The sequence below is a fragment of the Capra hircus genome, chromosome 16 (assembly GCF_001704415.2).
Source record: "Capra hircus breed San Clemente chromosome 16, ASM170441v1, whole genome shotgun sequence".
In the NCBI taxonomy this organism is placed as follows: domain Eukaryota; kingdom Metazoa; phylum Chordata; class Mammalia; order Artiodactyla; family Bovidae; genus Capra; species Capra hircus.
Genome location: NC_030823.1, coordinates 38,535,533 through 38,557,229, shown reverse-complemented (window position 1 = coordinate 38,557,229; position 21,697 = coordinate 38,535,533). Strand labels below are relative to the sequence as shown.

Here is a 21,697-nt window from a genome sequence, read left to right as displayed (position 1 = left end):
TCAAAGTGAAACTCAAAAGGTGAAAAGAAAATAAAGCTCTTATACAGGGATGAGCCTTGCCTTTAAGAATCATATTCATTAATATAAGCTGGTCTAGTTGTATTTTGCATACAAATAACAAAGAGTAAAATGTCCCTTTAAAATAATTCTAGTTGAAGAGCCTAAATTTAATCCTGTATTACTGAATTATAGTCTGAAGATACTTAAAACAATCATAACTTCTATAAGGCTCTCTTTAAAAATTGCTTAAAAAAGGACTTTATGCATCCGGTACCAAACAGTCTATGGTGGCAGAAAACCATTTATACGTAAACATAACCAAAGAGAGGTCACACTTGGGACAACTTTATGTATGAACATTACATTGGCAACAGTTTCATGAAGTAACCACTTGCTCTCTGGGAGCACACCTCACCTCAGTTCCACACTGATCACTAACTATTGACCCCCTAACTTTATGGCAAATATGATTAACAAATTACAAGACTGGGTAAAAACGAAAATGAATTGTATAACAAAGTAGGAGACAGTGCATGTTATTCACCTACCTCATTTTTTAAATTATCTGAAGAAGCATTCAATGCAGATTTTGGATCACTACCACCCTGATCACTTGATGAAACTTTTGATTCAAATTCTGACTTTGTTATCTTTCCTTTGCCGTGCGAAGATGACACATTTTCTATATGTTGGCCGACAAGGCTATTTGAAATCAAAAGGCATATTAAATCAATAAATTTCAGCTGAATAACAAGTACACACAAATCCAAACTATAAAAAGTATACATGAATAAAAAGTAAACCAAGAAAGGAGCACAAAGAAGTAAGTTTTCTCTCAATCATAAAATTGAATTAAGTATACACCAAAGTCTACTCAAAGGTGACACTGCCATTTATCATAGAATCATATAAAGACAAACAACAGCTCACGCTCACCTTTCAGGTGGACTGACAAAGGAAGGTTGGTCAACTGGAGCATTTGCATCAAGGGCCTCACCAACATCACAATCAGTTTCAGACTGCTCAGTTTCCCCAGGGTTGGCTATAGGGATAGTACCAGAGTCTTCTATTTCACTAAAATAGAAACAAAAAAGACGATCTGACAATTTAATGGACATAATGCAGCATAAGTTAAAAGTGATATTAGTGATTTCCAAAAAAATCCAAGCCAGGAAAAAATGCTTTATAGTTCTACGGAGGGTTTTCAAGAATTCACATACTGTAAGTTGTGGAAAGATTTAAAACATGTGAACTGTAGACCCTTGATGTGCTGGTGCCCTTGCCTGGCCTCTAAATAGCTAAGTACCAAAATTTAAAACAAAATATTGTAGGTTAATATTTAATACTGTCAAAAATAAGATCTTTAAATTATTTATTCTAAATGCATCTTCTCTCATGTTTCACTTCTATTAGTATATCCGACAGAATATGGTCCACTGGAGAAGGGAATGGCAAACCACTTCAGTATTCTTGCCTTGAGAACCCCATGAACAGTAGGAAAAGGCAAAATGATAGGATACTGAAAGAGGAACTCCCCAGGTTGGTAGGTGCCCAATATGCTACTGGAGATCAGTGGAGAAATAACTCCAGAAAGAATAAAGGGATGGAGCCAAAGCAAAAACACCACCCAGTTGTGGATATAACTGGAGATAGAAGCAAGGTCTGATGCTGTAAAGAGCAATATTGCATAGGAACCTGGAATGTTAGGTCCATGAATCAAGGCAAACTGGAAGGGTCAAACAGGAGATGGCAAGAGTGAACGTCAACATTCTAGGAATCAGAGAACTAAAATGGACTGGAATGGGTGAATTTAACTCAGATGACCATTATATCTACTACTGCGGGCAGGAATCCCTTAGAAGAAATGGAGTAACCATCATGGTCAACAAGAGAGTCTGAAATGCAGTACTTGGATGCAATCTCAAAAAGGACAGAATTATCTCAGTTCGTTTCCAAGGCTGCCGGGAGCCACCACGGGAGATCCACCCATGACAAGGTCATGTGGAAGAGAACTGTTAAGCAAGGCTTCAGAACTCAATGGGCTCCCTAGGCTTTCTCGAACATCTACCCCAAAACCAGAATCTGTCTGTTTTACTATTTCATGACTTTCACCAACTCCTCTGACATTAACAGGGGGCTATTCCTGATCACCTTTCTCTGGAGAAAATCAACTTAGGGCTATAGCTAATAAGTCTCCTGGACATGAGAAGAATATTTCCAATCAAAACCCCTCTGTTAGCATTTTAGCTTGCTTGGCAGATATACCCAGACTCTTGCAGCTACACATGTGATTATTCTCCCAACTGTGAGAGGCACAGAAAGCCTAAAACATAGAGTCTTTCAAAGAGTTAAAAGTTATTAGAGTAGTGTAGGCATAGGATTTCATTATTGGGCCAATGCTTGTTGCTAAGTTCCCATATCTCTTATCCACTGTGCACCTGGGAGTGCACTAGTTAACACAGTTGGAAAGTAAAAACAACAAGTGTAGCCTTGAAATTAACCACATCAGACTTTTGAGCTAATTGGTTCTTTCTTGCAACTCACTACACCTTTGCTTCCTGAGAAAGTAACTCTGTTTAATACTTTTTGAGGCTGACATAGATTAGAAATATAAGAAAAAACATTTCAAGGGAAAATAAGTTTTCTGGTTGAGAAGCCTTTATCAAAAGAGGGTCATAAAATGTTCACAGACCACCAAGGCCAGAACATAATGCACACAATATTGTTTATGGGAAAGGTTTGCAGAAAAATCCTGATTTCGATAAAGCCAAAACAGATATAATGTTTGGGCTGACTCTGTATGACTTTGCATCTTTCATTTCCCTCTATGTACAAGTAAAGGTATAAAAGACCCTTTTAAAAATAGAAACAATGGGCCTCGCTTAAAGAAGCTTGGTCACCACATTTTTTTTTTTTCCCTTTTTTTCTCTCTTTCTTTTTCAGGCTGATCCCTTGGAGCACAGAGGCTCCCTGCGTTCACTTATCTGCCCAGGTTTCTAAGACCTGAACGGGAAGACACTCTGCGTCTTCACTCCCTCGGAAGACCGGGAAGGCACCTGTGGCCTCCATGAACAGGGCAAACTTCTTGTCTCGAAGTTTTATTGGCTTTCTATGTAAACCAAGGAATATCAGCCTCTTTCTCTCCTCTAATTTCTTATCTACAATATTCTTTCCTTATCTCTCTCTAAATAATCCACCGATGCTGTTTTTCCTTCAGGTTCCCCTGGATCCTGCGGGGGCTGGACCCCAGCACAGGCACACCATTCAATATCACAGTTATCCAAGTCTATGCCCCAACCAGCATCGCTGAAGAAGTTGAACGGTTTTATGAAGACCTACACAACCTTTTAGAACTAACACCCAAAAAAGATGTCCTTTTCATTATCGGGGACTGGAATGCAAAAGTAGGAAGTCAAGAAACACCTGGAGTAACAGGCAAATTTGGCCTTGGAATACAGAATGAAGCGGGGCAAAGGCTAATAGAGTTTTGCCAAGAGAACGCACTGGTCATAGCAAACACCCTCTTCCAACAACACAAGAGAAGACTCTACACATGGACATCACCAGATGGTCAACACTGAAATCAGACTGATTATATTCTTTGCAGCCAAGGATGGAGAAGCTCTATACAGTCAGCAAAAACAAGACCGGGAGCTGACTATGGCTCAGATCGTGAACTCCTTATTGCCAAATTCAGACTTAAATTGAAGAAAGTAGGGAAAATCACTAGACCATTGAGGTATGACCTAAATCAAATCCCTTATGATTATACAGTGGAAGTGAGAAATAGATTTAAGGGACTAGATCTGATAGACAGAGTGCCTGATTAACTATGGACGGAAGTTCGTGATATTGTACAGGAGACAGGGATCAAGACCATCCCCATGGAAAAGAAATGCAAAAAAGCAAAACGGCTGTCTAGGGAGGCCTTACAAATAGCTGTGAAAAGAAGAGAGGCGAAAAGCAAAGGAGAAAAGGAAAGATATAAGCATCGGAATGCAGAGTTCCAAAGAATAGCAAGGAGAGATAAGAAAGCCTTCCTCAGCAATCAATGCAAAGAATTAGAGGAAAACAATACAATGGGAAAAACTAGAGATCTCTTCAAGAAAATTAGAGATACCAAGGGACTATTTCACGCAAAGATGGGCTCGATAAAGGACAGAAATGGTCTGGACCTAACAGAAGCAGAAGATATGAAGACGACATGGCAAGAATACACAGAAGAACTGTATAAAAAAGATCTTCACGACCAAGATAATCATGATGGTGTGATCACTCACCTAGAGCCAGACATCCTGGAATGTGAAGTCAAGTGGGCCTTAGAAAGCATCACTACAAACAAAGCTAGTGGAGGTAATGGAATTCCAGTTGAGCTATTTCAAATCCTGAAAGATGATGCTATGAAAGTGCTGTATTCAATATGTCTATGAAAGTGCTGTATTCAATATGTCAGCAAATTTGGAAAACTCAGCAGTGGCCACAGGACTGGAAAAGGTCAGTTTTCATTCCAATCCCAAAGAAAGGCAATGCCAAAGAATGCTCAAACTACCACACAATTGCACTCATCTCACATGCTAGTAAAGTAATGCTCAAAATTCTCCAAGCCAGGCTTCAGCAATACGTGAACAGTGAACTTCCTGATGTTCAAGCTGGTTTTAGAAAAGGCAGAGGAACTAGAGATCAAATTGCCAACATCTGCTGGATCGTGGAAAAAGCAAGAGAGTTCCAGAAAAACATCTACTTCTGCTTTATTGACTATACCAAAGCCGTTGACTGTGTGGATCACAATAAACTGTGGAAAATTCTGAAAGAGATGGGAATACCAGACCACCTGACCTGTCTCTTGAGAAACCTATATGCAGGTCAGGAAGCAACAGTTAGAACTGAACATGGAACAACAGACTGGTTCCAAATAGGAAAAAGAGTATGTCAAGGCTGTATATTGTCACCCTGCTTATTTAACTTCTATGCAGAGTACATCATGTGAAACACTGGGCTGGAAGAAACACAAGCTGGAATCAAGATTGCTGGGAGAAATATCAGTAACTTCAGATAGGTAGATGACACCACTCTTATGGCAGAAAGTGAAAAGGAACTAAAAAGCCTCTTGATGAAAGTGAAAGGGGAGAGTGAAAAAGTTGTTAAAGCTCAACATTCAGAAAACTAAGATCATGGCATCTGGTCCCATTAGTTCATGGGAAATAGATGGGGAAACAGTGGTAACAGTGTCGGACTTCATTTTGGGGGGCTCCAAAATCACTGCAGATGGTGACTGCAGCCATGACATTGAAAGACACTTACTCCTTGGAAGAAAAGTTATGACCAACCTAGAGAGCATATTCAAAAGCAGAGACATTACTTTGCCAACAAAGGTCCGCCTAGTCAAGGTTATGGTTTTTCCAGTGGTCATGTACGGATGTGAGAGTTGGACTGTGAAGAAAGCTGAGCACCAAAGAATTGATACTTTTGAACTGTGGTGTTGGAGAAGACTCTTGAGAGTCCCTTGGACTGCAAGGAGATCCAACCAGCCCATTCTGAAGGAGATCAGTCCTAGGTGTTCTTTGGAAGGAATGATGCTAAAGCTGAAACTCCAGTACTTTGGCCACCTCATGTGAGGAGTTGACTCACTGGAAAAGACTTATGGTGGGAGGGACTGCGGGCAGGAGAATGGGACGACAGAGGATGAGATGGCTGGATGGCATCACTGACTCGATGGACATGAGTTTGAGTGGACTCCGGGAGTTGGTGATGGACAGGGAGGCCTGGCATGCTGCAATTCATGGGGTCGCAAAGAGTCGGACATGACTGAGCGACTGAACTGAGCTAATATTAGAGTTATTGCCTACAGTATCAAGAAATCATCTATTATCTCAAAATGCTTCACTAAAGTTCTTAAAGCACTTTTATAATTTCATTTAAAATATATATATCTTAGTATTTTTCCCTAACTACTTTCATTTCACTAGACAATCATGTTCTATATAATGAGAAAATGAGATGTACTGTTCAGATATATAGTATCTAGACTTAAATACTGTTTAATATTAAAAAATTTTAAATCTGTCATTATTTCTAAGCATGTCTTTTGTTCCCTCGTCCCTTACCAGGGTGAACTCCTAAATGATAACTGTACCATCTTTGTGTACAACTCCTTCAACCCAGTCCCTCATATTCTAGAACAGAGCATGTATCTAAAAAGTGCCTGTGGCAGAAAAATAGTAGTAATGATAAAAATTATATTAACTCATGCATATATTCTTACTCTATGCCAGATACTGTCCTATACATTTTATATAAGCTAACTCATTTGACAAAGGATATGTTTAATATACTATTAAAAGAAAGGGGTTTTGTTCTTTGTACTGTTGCTAAAGCTAGGCATACAAAAGAGACTTTCTAAATTAAGGAAACTTTAAACATCACTAATCATCAGGGAAAAGGAAAATCAAGACCACAAAGAGATATCTGTCAGATGGCTATTATCGAAAAGTTTACAGGGATTTCCCTGGTGGTACAGTGGTTAAGAATCCACTTCCCAATGGAGGGACCTGGGTTCAATCTCTTGCCTGGGAACTAAGATTCCCTATGCTGTGGGGCACCTAAGCCTGTGCACTGCAACTAGAGAATAATCCCCACTCGTCACAACTGAGAGAAAGCCCATGCATAGCAATGAAGATCCAGTGCAGCCAAAACTAAATAAATTCAAAAAAAAAAAAAAGGACTAAGTAACAAATGTTGGCCAAGGATACGGAGAAAAGAGAACCCATGCACACTGTTGGTGGAGATGTGAATAGGTGCATCCACTATAGAAAACAGTATGGAGATTTCTCAAAAAAATTAAAACTATGACCCAGCAATTTCCCTTGGAGTATGTACTCGAAAAAAAACAGAACACTAATTTGAAAAGATACATGTACTCAATGTTCACAACAGCATTATTTACAATTCCCAACTCATGGAAACAACCTAAGTGTTCACCAACAGATGAATGGATAAAGAAGCTGTCATATATATACCCACACGTGCAATGGAATACTACCCAGCAAAAAAAAAAGAATGAAATCTTGCCATTTGCAGCAACATGGATGGACTTGGAGGGCATTATGCTAAAAGTGAAATAAGTCAGAGAAAGATAAATACTGTATGAGATAGCTTATATGTGAAATCTAAAAACTACAACAAATTAGTGAATGCAACAAAAAAAAAAAGCAGACGCACAGATATAGAGACCAAACTAGTGGCTACCAATGGGGACGGTTCAGTTCAGTTCAGTCACTCAGTCGTGTCCAACTCTTTGTGACCCCACACACTGCAGCACACCAGGCTTCCCTATCCCACATCACCAACTCCTGAAGCCTACTCAAACCACGTCCATTGAGTCGGTGATGCCATCCAACCATCTTATCCTCTGTCATCTCTTGCTCCTCCTGCCTTCAATCTTTCCCAGCATCAGCGTCTTTCCAAGAGTTGGTTCTTTGCATCAGGTGGCCAAAGAATTGGAGTTTCAGCCTCAGCACCAGTCCTTGCAATGAAGATTCAGGACCGATTTCCTTTAGGATTGACTGGTTGGACCTCCTTGCAGTCCAAGGGACTCGCAAGAGTCTTCTCCAACACCACAGTTCAAAAGCATCAATTCTTCAATGCTCACTTTTCTTTATAGTCCAACTCTCACATCCATACATGACTACTGGAAAAACCATAGCTTTGACTAGATAGACCTTTGTTGGCAAAGTAATGTCTCTGCTTTTCAATATGCTGTCTAGGTTGGTCACAGCATTTCTTCCAAGGGGCAAGCATCTTTTATTCTCATGGTTGCAGTCACCATCACCAGTGATTTTGGAGCCCCCAAAACTAAAGTCTGTCACTGTTTCCACTGTTTCTCCATCTATTTGCCATGAAGTGATGGGACCACCTGCCATTATCTTAGTTTTCTGAATGTTGAACTTTAAGCCAACTTGTTCACTCTCCTCTTTCACTTTCATCAAGAGGCTCTTTAGTTCTTCCTCACTTTCTGCCATAGGGTGTATCATCTGTGTATCTGAGGTTCGTGATATTTCTCCCAGCAATCTTGATTCCAGCTTGTGCTTCTTCCAGCCCAGCATTTCGCATGATGTACTCTGCATAGAAGTTAAATAATCAGGGTGACAATATACAGCTTTGACGTACTCCTTTTCCTATTTGGAACCAGTCTGTTGTTCCATGTCTAGTTCTACCTGTTGCTTCCTTACTTGCATACACATTTCATAGAAGGCAGGTCAGGTGGTCTGGTATTCCCATCTCTTTCAGAACTTTCCACAGTTTGTTGTGATCCACACAAAGGCTTTGGTGTAGTCAATAAAGCAAAAATAGATGTTTCTCTGGAATTCTCGTGTTTTCAATGATCCAGCGGATGTTGGCAATTTAATCTCTGGTTCTTCTGCCTTTTCTAAATCCAGCTTGAACATCTGGAAGGTCACAGTTCATGTACAATTGAAGCCTGGCTTGGAGAATTTTGAGCATTACTTTGCTAACATGTGAGATGAGTGCAATTGTGCAATAGTTTGAACATTCTTTCGCATTGCCTTTCTTTGGGATTGGAATGAAAACTGACACTTTCCAGTCCTGTGGCCACTGCTGAGTTTTCCAAATTTGCTGGCATATTAAGTGCAGCAGTTACACAGCATTATCTTTTAGGATTTGAAATAGCTCAACTGGAATTCCATCACCTCCACTAGCTTTGTTCGTAGTGATGCCTCCTAAGGCCATTTGACTTCACATGCCAGGATGTCTGGTTCTAGGTGAGTGATCACACCATCATGATCATCTGGGTCATGAAGATCTTTTTCTGTACAGTTCTTCTATGTATTCTTGCCACCTCTTCTTCGTATCTTCTGCTTCTGTTAGGTCCATACCATTTCTGTCCTTTATTGAGCCCATCTTTGCATGAAATGTTCCCTTGGTATCTCAAACTTTCTTGAAGAGATCTCTAGTTTTTCCCATTGTATTGTTTTCCTCTAATTCTTTGCACTGATTGCTAAGGAAGGCTTTTTTATCTCTCTTTGCTATTCCTTGGAACTCTGCATTCAAATGGGTATATCTTTCCTTTTGTGTAGGAAGGAGCAATACAGGGGTGGGGAAGTGGGAGGCACAAAGTACTGGGTATAAGACAGACTCAAGTATGTAGCATAAAACATGGAGAATAGAGTCAATACTTTGTAATAACTGAAAATGGAAAGTAGCCTTTAAAAATGGTGTAAAACATTTTTAAAAGAGAGAAAAAGAAACCAAAATATTCCAAATTTATCTAAATATACTGAATATTTATTATCAAGCTTAAAAAAGTTAGCTATCATACAAAGACATATTATGAATGGAATGACACGGTAATACTTAATGGAAATGAACACTCTGACATTGGAATTTTTGATAATTATAGGAAAGATTATTCAGTTAAGTTCCATGTTTCTTAAACAAGAATCTCACTTTACCTATATTATGCAGATAATTCATGCCTGGGATACAATCAACTTCCCTGAGTTAGAAGAATAAATACTCATTATGCCATAAGATCATTACATTTAAAAATAAAAAAATTAAAAACACAAAACAGGTGCATTATTATATAGGTCTGCTATATAGACTAAAGGTCAAATTTAAGTATCAAAGAAATTTTTCTGTCATTATCTAATGATGTTCTTTTTTTCTTTGTAATGACTTACTCAAGTTTTGAGATTGGAGTGACCTCTGAGGTAGATGAACTGGAAATATTTTCATTATTTTCACTGTCCACAGCTATACTGGAAGAATCTTCATGAAGATCAACTGTAGGGAGTGTCTCAGTCACAGATGGACTTAACTTTTTTGACTCCGCATCCTGTTTCTAAAAAAGTCAGTTATATTTAATGCTGGGATTAACAAATTCTCTCTTTATTTGAAGAGGATATTATAAAAAGTATGTCTCAAAAGTAACAATATAATCTTCACTAAAAATTACTTTTATAAAAGTCCCTTCTTCTAACATGACCACCCTAAGGAATACATCTCATATTACAACACAGGCTCTACAGATTTGTCATAGCATTTCATAAGCCAGGACAAAGCAGCTGGTCTTTCTTCTTTCCTATTTTGTATCAGGACCTACAAAATTTCTCTCTTATTATAATTACACCTTAATGTATCCTACAGCAACACTGAAATCCTATGTAAATACATGAAACAGTATCTATTAAATAGCATTACTATTTATTAGTATAAAACTATATACTAGTATTTAATATATAATAGTATAAAATAGTGTACCACATAGTTTTTTGTCCCTGAGCAGTTTAGAAGATAATGTGTATCAAGAAGTAACAATACAAGGCATGTATAAATAACATTACAAGGCAATACACGATTCTGGCTGCTCTTTTAAGGCCTCTATGCTGTTTCACTCTTCCAAAATATAATCTGAAATGTACTTAATACCTACTTATCTTTGAAAACCTCTTATAAGTACTTCCCTCCACCAACCAACTCCATATAGAATTAGCCATTCCCCTTCTTCTATGCCTCCACTGTTATCTGTATAGACTTTAATCACACCTTAATTGCCCTTATTTATTTCTCTTCTTCAATTCCATTATAAATGTCTTGAGTACAGACTATGTTTTTTTGATCTTCATGTTCTTAGTGCCTAGCACATACTAGTACCTAGCACACAGTAGACAATACTTACTAAGTGAGTATCAAATGAGAGAGAGGTACTCATGCTCAGTTCAAAGAAAAGAGAAACTAAGGACTACGATGAACTAGAAGAACTAGGACTTTGAAGAAAAGGACAAGCCAGTACAGCAACAGAAAGAAAATAAGAGGCAGAGTCAGAAGAATATAAAATAAGGACTGTGATATAAAATTAAAACATAAAAGAAAATAAATATAAAACAATATAAAATATAAAAGAATATAAAATTAACAATGTGATATAAAACAAAAATTCTTTACAAAATAAGAAAATAAAATAAAATGTGATCATTTGAGGAATTTACACTGGAATGAAAAGTTAGCAAAGGAATACAAATAGTTTGCATAATTTATGACGGAGGCTTTGAGAAAAGAGCCATCACATTATTATCAAATATTGCATTATCATTCGACATAAAAAATAAGATATTTTACACTATTTTTTTTCTTTTATTAATACTAAGTCTCCAAAATCGATGTGAATCTTATACTTAACAGCTAATCTCAACTAAGACTATCCACATTTCCAATGTGCAAGAGCCACAGGTAGCTAGTGGCTACTGTACTGAACAGCACAAGTCTCTAAAGATGCAGTAAGAACTTCAATGTACTTGAACAAGAGAATATCATGAGAAAAATTCAGGAAAATGAAAAATGGCAAGACTGTTTGGGATACTTGTATAACTGAAGGGCTACAGAGATCACTTTTCCCTTACTCTGATGCATAAATCTTTTCCAAATGTCCTCCAAAATTCATTAAAATGAAACGTACTCTCTCTCCCTAGATAACCCAATTAAATCATAAAATAACTCCGGCTGTGTTTTTTTAAAGAGCATTTCCCTTCTTTAAAGCTGAAATTTATTTTTGTTAATATTTAAGAGATTTAGTTTTTCCTTAGTCCTTCTTCCTTCCAGATCAAATATCCCCAGTTTCTTCAGTTATTCCTGATATTAAATGGTTTCCAGATACATCAGCATTCTGATCAACTTACACTTTGGCCTAGTTTTACATATTTCATAAAAGCTGGTATACAAAATGAAAAATAACATTTAGGATATAATATGAGAGAAAAGGGGAAAAAACATAATCTATTAATGATTATTTATTAATATTCCACACTAAGTGATAAAATTTTGATAAAATTTTTCTGTATTCTACATACAAATACTTTAAGTCAGAAAAAATGTCCCCTGACATCTGAAAACCTGACAGAAGATAAGTAATTATACTGAGCCAAAATGGAACCTAAAAAGAAAGATTTACAACCAAACCTATACTACAAGGAAAATGGTCACATTTACTATTACATCAGTAATTTTGAATTTTCTCAAAAACAGTACCTAACAGGTGACTAGTATTAAAGCCAGTTGCATGGAATCACAAAAAGAAAGGGGAAAAAAAAAATATACAATATGTTGACCAAATAAATGTATTCTATGTTGTGAAGTGGTTTGAAAAGCTGTATCATTAAAAAATCAAAGCAACAAATCTTACCTGTACATTCACAATGTAGTCATCTTTTAATTTGTTTTCTTCTGGAGGAACAGGTAAGCTTGAATCTACTTTTCCCGATAATTCAGCATTGACAGGTCCCCCTCTTTCATCCTATATTGCAACAAAGAAAAGGCCGACTGATAAAATTGCTTCACAAAATAGTCCTGAAGCAATATTAAGACTGTCTTTCCATACAACCAAAACACTTTATTGTGATTTTAATAATTTTGTTTCCATGCTTATTGTCTACCTTCATGCATTACTCTCCTTACTGCTTCACTTCAAATGTATACTACATGTGTACACTAGCAGTACAGTAATGAGCATAGCTGCCTTCCAAATAGACACTACATTTGATTTCTTAATGAGCACTTTAGTCCTACCACCCAGCACTATATGTTAGACACACAGGAAGATCAGTAAATATCTGGTAAATATATATGCTTATAGCTTTTTGTGTCATCTCTTTTGATACTGTTAAGTTAGAATTTCAGATATATTTTCTTTAAATGTATATTCCGGCATATAAGTTTCATAAAAGCAAAGTTCATATCCATCATATTCTAACCCTATAAAGAACATAATAGGTAACCAAATGTTTACTGAAAGAATGTCTATTTCCCCTTCCTTAACACTTTGCTTAAATTCATTTTTAACAACATTTAAGTCTTATTTCTCATCAAAGAAGAGATTAGCTTTAAGTCTTACAGATTGTGCATAGACACATACAATTATACTTTTTTTGGAGAGGTATCCAGCAAGAGTCTTCAAAATTTTAACTGCTCTATCCTTGAAACAGATCCTGTATAACTCAGAAATTTAAATCCATTCTAAACATTATGCCAAAAAAAGAAAACACCCAAGCATATAATTAAAAGTTTATGCATACACACACACACACAAATGCAGACACAAACACGTATGTATAAACACAGCTGAGAGCCTCTCAATCAAAAAAGTGCTTAGATAAATTTAACATGTCCATATAATGGAATAAAAATGTAGCTATTCAAAATAATACAGTAACATACAAAGGTATCCACAAGATACTGCTGGGGAAGAGGGCAAGTCAACTTGCGCAGTATTTATGGCATTTTACTAAAAACTAAAACATTAATTTGTGAGCTATGATGTATCTATACCCAAAGACAATGGTCTGAGTGTTTTAATAAGAAACAGCAAATTATGGTTCCTTTGGGGATGGGAAGGGGATACAAAGATGAATATCTTACAGTGTGTATAAATTATTCCTCTAATTTAAAATAAGAACGTTGATTTTCGGGGGGGGGCCAAATCTAGCTGAAGTCAATAATCACCTTTTACGATTTAAAATGATAATAAACTATTTAGAGACCATCAGATTTTTTTGCCTCTGTCTATTCACTCTACCCAATTATATGAAACAAAATACATAGCCAATCATTTCAGGTTCTCCCTACAATTCTCATTTCTAATAGTTTTTAATTTATAAGACTCAGGTTTCTTTAGAGACTTTAAGTAGTTAAAGTATTAAAAAGAGAGTCCTAGTTTTCAGTTCTCTGAACAGGTACTATTTTTCTCCGTATAGTACAAGCAAAAAGAATAAATAAATAAATATTTAGGTTAATTTCAGAATTACCTAAGTAACTCCTCAAAGTATAGCAAAGAAAATTACAAATCTCCATCAAAAATAATGTCACAGTATTTTTGAAATATTTTTACTCCAAATGTTTTGAGAAGACAGAAAGCTAATACACAAATTACAACTTCATCTTCATTTAAGGTACCTTTTTCTGGGATTGTACATCTTCATTTTCTAGTGCACAATTGTCATCTTGAGAGTAATACAATGAAGCTGAAGAACTCTCTTTACAACACACATGCCAACTTGGAAGCCTGTAAAACATCCACCGTCACCATCCAAAAAAAAAAAAAAGTAAGGTTGTTAAATCAACATATTCCATACCATGAACTAGAATTTGAGGCAAGAGACAAACAGATGGTTCTTATCCTAATGTTCTTGACAATTTGACTATTTAATGATGAAGACAAATGCACATAAGACAAAGGTTTTTTATTTAATACCCTAAGAAAAATATAAAGTGTTATCAGCACTCCAAGTTAGACATCATTAATCTCACAAAGGTAAAACAGGAAATACTTCACAATAATAAGAGTATCTGACAATTATCACAGAAGGAACAGAGAAAGTTGATGAACAGCTAACCTCCTCAAAAGCACCAGATGCCACTGATATTCTAAATTCTACCAAATATTTAAGAACAAATAATGCTAAAGCTACCTGAACTATTTCAAAGTATAGAAGTAAAGCTTCCAAATTATTTTATAGGGAACAAAACAATGATATCAAAAATTAATGGAAACAGTACATATATATAAATACTATAGGTTAATAATACATACGAAATCAGACACAAAAGTTCTGAAGAAAATAAAAGAAAAAATCTCCATTAACATACCCAAGATGCAACACACCACTGTTATGGTCAAGTAGAGTTTAGCTCTGATATTCCAAAATGGTTTAGAATATATTTACTCTGCTATGCAAAAATATCAAGGAAAAGAAATCTCATTATCATCACCAAAGGACATCTGATAAATTTATGCAGCCATCCAGATTTTAAAAGTCAATAAAATAGTAATACATAGATATTTAACATGAGAAATACATAGTACATGCATAACACATAAGCCTAAGAGTCACTATCATAATCAGTGAAGAAACCAAAATATCCCTATTTAGATCTGAAACAAGACAAGAATGTCCATTATCACTAGAATTACATAATATGAGGACAAAGGCAGTATAAAAACAGGAAAGGATACAGTAAAATTACCAATAACTGCAGATGAATTTATATGGTTGGAAAGCTAAAAAGTGTTAAAAGAAGGCTTGGGTATAAAATAATATTCCTAACCCACTCCAGTACTCTTGCCTGGAAAATCCCACTGAGGAGGCTGGTAGGCTGCAGTTCATGGGGTCGCTAAGAGTCAAGACATGACTGAGCGACTTCACTTTTCACTTTCATGCACTGGAGAAGGAAATGGCAACCCACTCCAGTATTCCTGCCTGGAGAATCCCAGGGATGGGGAAGCCTGGTGGACAGCTGTCTATGGGGTCGCACAGAGTCGGACACGACTGAAGCGACTTAGCAGTAGCAGCAGATAAAAAATTAAGAAAGAAATCAGCAGATACTCTACTCAAATCATCGCCACCAGTTGCAAGAGTTAACAGAAGAAAAGTCCCCATTTATAATACAAACAATAAAATACCAAAGATAAACTTAGCGAGAAATATTCTACAAATACACATACGTGTTCTGTGTTCTTAATCGTAAAGATATTTGAAATTGATATTATTTAAGTTGACAAAAAAAGTTTTACACAATTCAAAGTTATATGGAAGATCTGAAAACCACACACTGAAGTTGCAAAAAATAAAGCTTTAAAAAAAATTAAGACAAACTGACTCTAAAGTTTATTTAAACAGAATAGTCAAGAAGATTTTAATGTGGGGAAATTAGACATCTAAGAAATCACAATAATTACAACAATATAGCAGTGAGATGAAAGAGCAAAAGGGAATTCCCAGGGTGGCTGCAAAGAGAATTCCATGGATGACAGCTGTACGTACACAAAGAGGGCAACCGAAACTAAATTGGAGGTCATCAGAAGCTCTGGGAGAGTCTTCTTTTGGAGGACGGAATTAACAGCACAACTTAGAGGAGTCCCTGAAAATCTCAAGAACAGATCTGCATAACTAGCAGATAATTTTAATTAAACAGAAAAATAAGAAAACACAAGTCATATATTAGCCCCATGAAAATGGAAAAGTAAAACAGAAAAAGGAAAAGTAATCATGTTTTACTACATGGCTCAGTTGTATCATTTATAGTCATGAATACTGATCTAATCCAAATTATGACTGACTACATTACCAGGAGAATCTGATCATTTGCAGTAACATACCTAAAACTGACATTAAAACAATTATTTTAGAGACAAAGAAGTAAACAAAATTCATCAGCTAAAAGATCAAAGTGGTTTCCTTGAAAAGGAAAAATGAGGAAAGAGGGATGAAGGACTGACTTCTTTGCAAAAGCAAATAAAACAAAAATCCTTGTAGAGCTATCTTTTTGTTACATCATTTTGATAAAAATTAAAATCAAATAAAAGAGCAAAGTACATAGTAACATATACATATAGTATGCTTCTATGTGTGCACATGTGTACTAAAGGCACCTGTACATGCATAAATTTCACTGAAAGAATTAAAAACAAAAGGGAAAAAAAGCACCACCTTGGTTGCCTCCAGGGTGGAAAACTGAATGACTGGATAGATGGATATTTTTCACTTTTTAATACCCTAAGTCCTTTGAATTTTGAGCCATAAAAATATATTACTTATTCAAATTGTCATATAGACATATCATTATTTATTAAACATTTCCTTATTGACAGACTTTTGCATTGTTTCTCACATGGGTGTTTGTAGTTGTACTTGTCAGTGTATATATACACATATTTGGGACAGCAAAAAGTTTCAGATATTCAAAACTATGGGTGTTAGAATTTTGGTGATTATACCCCCTTATTTTCTTTATTCTTTTCTATACTTTCTAAATTTCTACTACGAGCATGTACTAGTTTTATCATCAGTAATTCTGCATGTGCATGTGTATATATAAATCCCAATATTCGCAGTTAGTGTGAAGACAGCCAAAAGACATTAAATCTCATGAGACTTATTTTTACTATCACATTAATCAAATTCCATTATCCAAAGTTAGGAGCTTTTTGAGTGAGACTAGCATCGGAATCTGCAGTCCATGAAGTTGCAAAGAGTCAGACACAACTTGGCAACCGAACAACAAGATATGAATCAGTGGACTCAGCAGACTGTCCTCCTCGATATAAGTGGGCATCATCTAATCCTTTAAGGGACTGATCAGAAGAATTTGCCCTTTTTTCCCCCTGCCTCACTATCTGAGCTGTGGCATCTCATGTTCTCTAGCCTTTTTACTGGGATTATATCTTCTGCTGCATTGGTTAATAGGCATTCAGACTTGATCTGAATTATACCACTGGGTTTCCTCAGTGTCCAGCTTTAAGACAGCAGAATTTCTCAGATTCCATAATCGTGTGACTCAACATCTCATTTTACATATAAAGTGGGTTCTATTTCTCTGAAGAACCCTAGTACACCTGACATTAGTATGTACTACATTATTAGCATATTTACCCTATTGATAAAGCTACCCTATAGCTTTATCAATAGTATCACTGTTTACCTCTAATATATCAGTCCCTATATAAAGACAGATGCTAATTAAAGACAGACCTGCAAAGATATCCTTAATTTTGTGTATAAGAAAAAAGCCTAAAATAGATAAAAATGATCACCAACTAGGAACTGTCAAGAAATTTTAAATCACCAAAGTAAAATGAAATAACACAAACCCACACCAACTACACTGAAGAAGAATGAATCTCTATAATACAGTCTTTACTGTCAGCAAGTTGCCCCAGGTGAATTAGACATGCATGCCCCATCATTAGGAATCACTGGGTCACATTAAAACAGCTGAGGGCACTTTGCTGCATGACTAAATGGATCTGATTCCATACTACTGAAGCAACTTTCAAAAACTGTACTGTGAAAACCCCAAGCCTGATGAAATTACTTTCAAAATTTTTTAGAAATTCAGCACCAGAAATCACAGCAAGCAAGATAAATGGAGCCCCTGACACTCTCCCCTCAGATTCTATTACTATTGATTAAATCGATTGTGAGCCAAGTATATCCTCTTACACTTAAACTCTTTGAGAATCAATTTCATATCCCTAACTACTTTAGCCCCTCCCCATATAGCCAAAACCTGCAAACATCAGGTGTTTAACAAATACTTACTAAAGAGGGTTCTTAGGGGAACTGTTTTGCAGCACACAGCAGAAACAAAATTCAATCACTTTTCATTCCTCTTCCCATCAGCCCCACCTCCTGCCTTGACCACTACCACCACCTCCCCAACTCAACCACCCATCCACCACCCCCTCACACAAACACAAAACACAGAATCTGGAAAATAAGAGCACACATGTGTCTTGTTGTCAGCCCCCTCCACTGCCACCCCGCTAATGTGGCATGGATTCACCATTCATATGGAAAGGTATCAACTTTTAGAGTAGATGTAATTAAAAGTCTTGTAAAATTTGCATTTGAGTGTCATTTAGGATACAAAAAGCTAACCATCTTCTAAAACCTGTAAACTAAATTATAAAGCAGAATAATTGTTTTATTAAAGAGGAAAATATAGGGCACATTACAAAATATTAGAGCAGAAGACCACAGGTCAAAACTGGTAGGTAGGATGCAGGTAAAACAGCAGCAGGAAAACTATCCTTCTGAGCCCATCTGGAGACAAACTGAATACAAAAGAGCCACTCTTTCAACTCAAGAAGATAAAGGACCGTTTAAATCTAAGGAAAAAAGGACTCTTAAGGACAGAAATCACTGAAAGAAAAACCAAACCAAAAGATTAAAACCAAAAGTTGGTTCTCCAAGGAAAATATTAAAAAGACAAACCTCTGGAAAAACTGGTAAAGGAGAGTTGGTGATATGAATTAACAAAATATGTTCTAAAAGCATGAAATAACCACAGGCAAGACATATTTTTTTAATTATAAAATATTAACAGCTATATATACTAATATATTTGAAAACTCAGAAGACATGGATGTTTCTAGAAAAATAACAAAATTGGGACAAAGTATACAAAAATTGGAATTCACTGACAATAATGTAAAAATTTTGAGTGGATTAATCAACACCTTATCTAGAGAAAAGGAAATCCCAATCTTTTTTCCCCCTACTTTTTATTTGGAAATAATTTGAAGCTTTCAGAAGAAATGCCAACATAGTACAAAGAACAACTGCAAACCCTCTCTACCTGCTGTGACCCATTTGTCCCGTCATTTGCCATTCTCACAGCAAGTTCATGGCCCTCTCTCTTTCCCCACTCCATGTAATCTATCTCAAAGCATCTCTGTACGTGTTTCCTCAGAAAAAAGGATATTTTCTTACACAACCACACTACAATTAACAATCTGAGTAAATGGTACATTGACACAATAATCTATGTCCCCAGAGGTGTCCTTTCAGCATTCCCCCTCCCCTCCTCAACCCCAAGCACAGAATCAAGTCTAAGACCATGTCCTGTGTCTTTAGCCTCCTTTAACCTGGAACAGTTCTTGGCCTTTATCTTATATGGTACTGACACTTTTGAAGGACATAATCCTTTTATTTTTAAATACCATGGTCCTTTTTTTGAGGTTTGTCTTATATTTCATCATGACCAGATTCAGGTTATATATTCCTAGCTGGAATCCTTCATAAGCAATGTGTCTTTCTCAGGGTACCATCTCCAGAAGCATAGGATATCCATCTGTTTCAGTACTTGCAATTCCACTTTTACATACTTCTTAAGAGAAATGAAAACTATGTGTACAAAAATGCCCACAATAGCTTTTACTCCTAATAGCCAAAACCTGAAAGTTGTCCAGATGCTCAACAACAGGAGAATATAAATAAACTGTCGTATACTCATACAATGTGTTATACTAGTTCTCACAATCAAAAGGAATGAATTACAAATGAATGAAATAAGACGGATAAATGTTGGAAACATTACACTGAGTGAAAGAAGTCAGACACAAGAATAAATACTGTATTAATTCTATTCAAATAGGTTTCCAGAAGTAGCAAAACTAATCCATGGTGATAGAAATCAAATCTCCAGTTGCTTCAGGGAATTCTGTAGAATGTGACATGAGAAAACACTCTGGAGTGATAGAAATGCTCTACATCGTGATGGGTGTGAGTTACACAGATGTATGCATTTGTCAAAACTGATCCAACTATACAGTTGACAACATATGCACTTAGCTGTATGTAAATTATTTCAATTTAAAAAATAAGCAAAAAAGTCAATATTTTCCTCCCCAGCAATAACAAGATAGAAAATAAACCATTAGCAGTAACAATTTTTAAAAATAATTTAGAAATTAACCTTAAAAACTACACAACCATTTACAGAGGAAAAAATGTTAACTCTAATAAAGACCATAAAATGAAGAGACAACTGAAGATGTAGTATGTTCATGGATGGAGTGCTGCTGACAGCAAAGTAAAGACAGCAGTTCTCCCCGAACTAATTCAGCACTCCAATATAATTCTTATCAAAATACCTGAAGGATCCTTACCATATAGCACAGGGAACTCTACTCAATACACTGTAATAATCTATGTGGGAAAAGAACATGAGAAAGAACAGATGTATGTATATATATAACAATCACTCTGCTGTATGCCTGCAACTGACACAACACTGTGAATTTACTATATACTCCAATATAAACTAAAAAAAAATTTTAAGAAAATCCTAGAGAGAAAAACCTGAAGGATGTTCTAAATATGGAAAAACTAATCTAAGAATAACTATATTAACAAAAAAAGCAAAGGCAAGTGGTTCACCTTGCCAGATAATTAAAATGTATCGCAAAACCACTCTAATTAGTCTATAGTATTAGGACAGCAAAAGATAAGCAAATGGAACAGAATACTCCCAAAAGCATTTGTTGGTATAAAGTCTCTCTTTAGAAGCAGCATACATGCAAAGGGCCCAATAAATACTCAGTGAATGAATGACATCAGCCCTTCCTGAGGCATCTGTCACACTACTCAGAATTCACATAACAGTGATTCCAGTAACTAAAACAAGTTAGTGTTTTTGTTTTTTTTTAAAGTGTTAGGTAGAAGGAAATAGGAAAAAGAATGAGATTAATAGCATTATACCATTTACGCAAATTTTAAAACATATAAACAAAACATTATTTTTGGAAGAAATCAGAAATCTAAGAAATACATGAAGATTAACTGGAAAAACACACCAAATATACTCCAGGGTAAATGCCCAACATGGGGGAGATAGAAGTGAAAATGAAGATAGAATATAAAACAGTAATGATGTAAAGTGGAGGGAAAAAGGGGGACCTATGCTGGGTGGGATTGGGGGCAGGAAGAAAAGGGGACGACAGAGGATGAGATGGCTGGATGGCATCACCGACTCAATGGACATGAGTTTGAGTGAACTCCGGGAGTTGGTGATGGACAGGGAGGCCTGGCGTATTGTGATTCCTGGGGTCGCAAAGAGTCGGACACGACTGAGCGGCTGAACTGATAAAGAATGTAGCATAAACTGAGTATGACCAACCCGATTCTAAGTATCTGATGTCTCTAGAAGAGAACACAGTCTCTCTTAAATGTGTCAAACTGTTTACATTAAAATATTAATTTAACTTTTACAAATAAAGAAAATTAACCTCAGAAGTTAATTGGTCAAAAGTCACTCAACCAATCTAGATCTCTCCAAAGCCTATCACCTTTCTGTCCTGCTACATTTCCCATGTCATAGTCTCTAGTCAACAGATAAATGAAAAGAA

At 36.1% G+C, this 21,697-nt stretch overlaps 1 protein-coding gene across 3 annotated transcripts in view; it reads right to left on the bottom strand.

Annotated features, from left to right (window-relative positions):
- SUCO (SUN domain containing ossification factor) overlaps positions 1–21,697 on the bottom strand; it is an 89,870-nt gene that overhangs the window by 54,363 nt on the left and 13,810 nt on the right. For all 3 annotated transcript variants that reach the window (XM_013970168.2, XM_013970170.2, XM_013970169.2), the window contains exons 2-6: positions 13,963–14,071; positions 12,197–12,307; positions 9,699–9,859; positions 937–1,074; positions 549–702 (exon numbers count right to left, since the gene is read on the bottom strand). In XM_013970168.2, the coding sequence (XP_013825622.2) occupies positions 549–702; positions 937–1,074; positions 9,699–9,859; positions 12,197–12,307; positions 13,963–14,071 (673 nt within the window). The remainder of the gene's footprint in view (positions 1–548; positions 703–936; positions 1,075–9,698; positions 9,860–12,196; positions 12,308–13,962; positions 14,072–21,697) is intronic.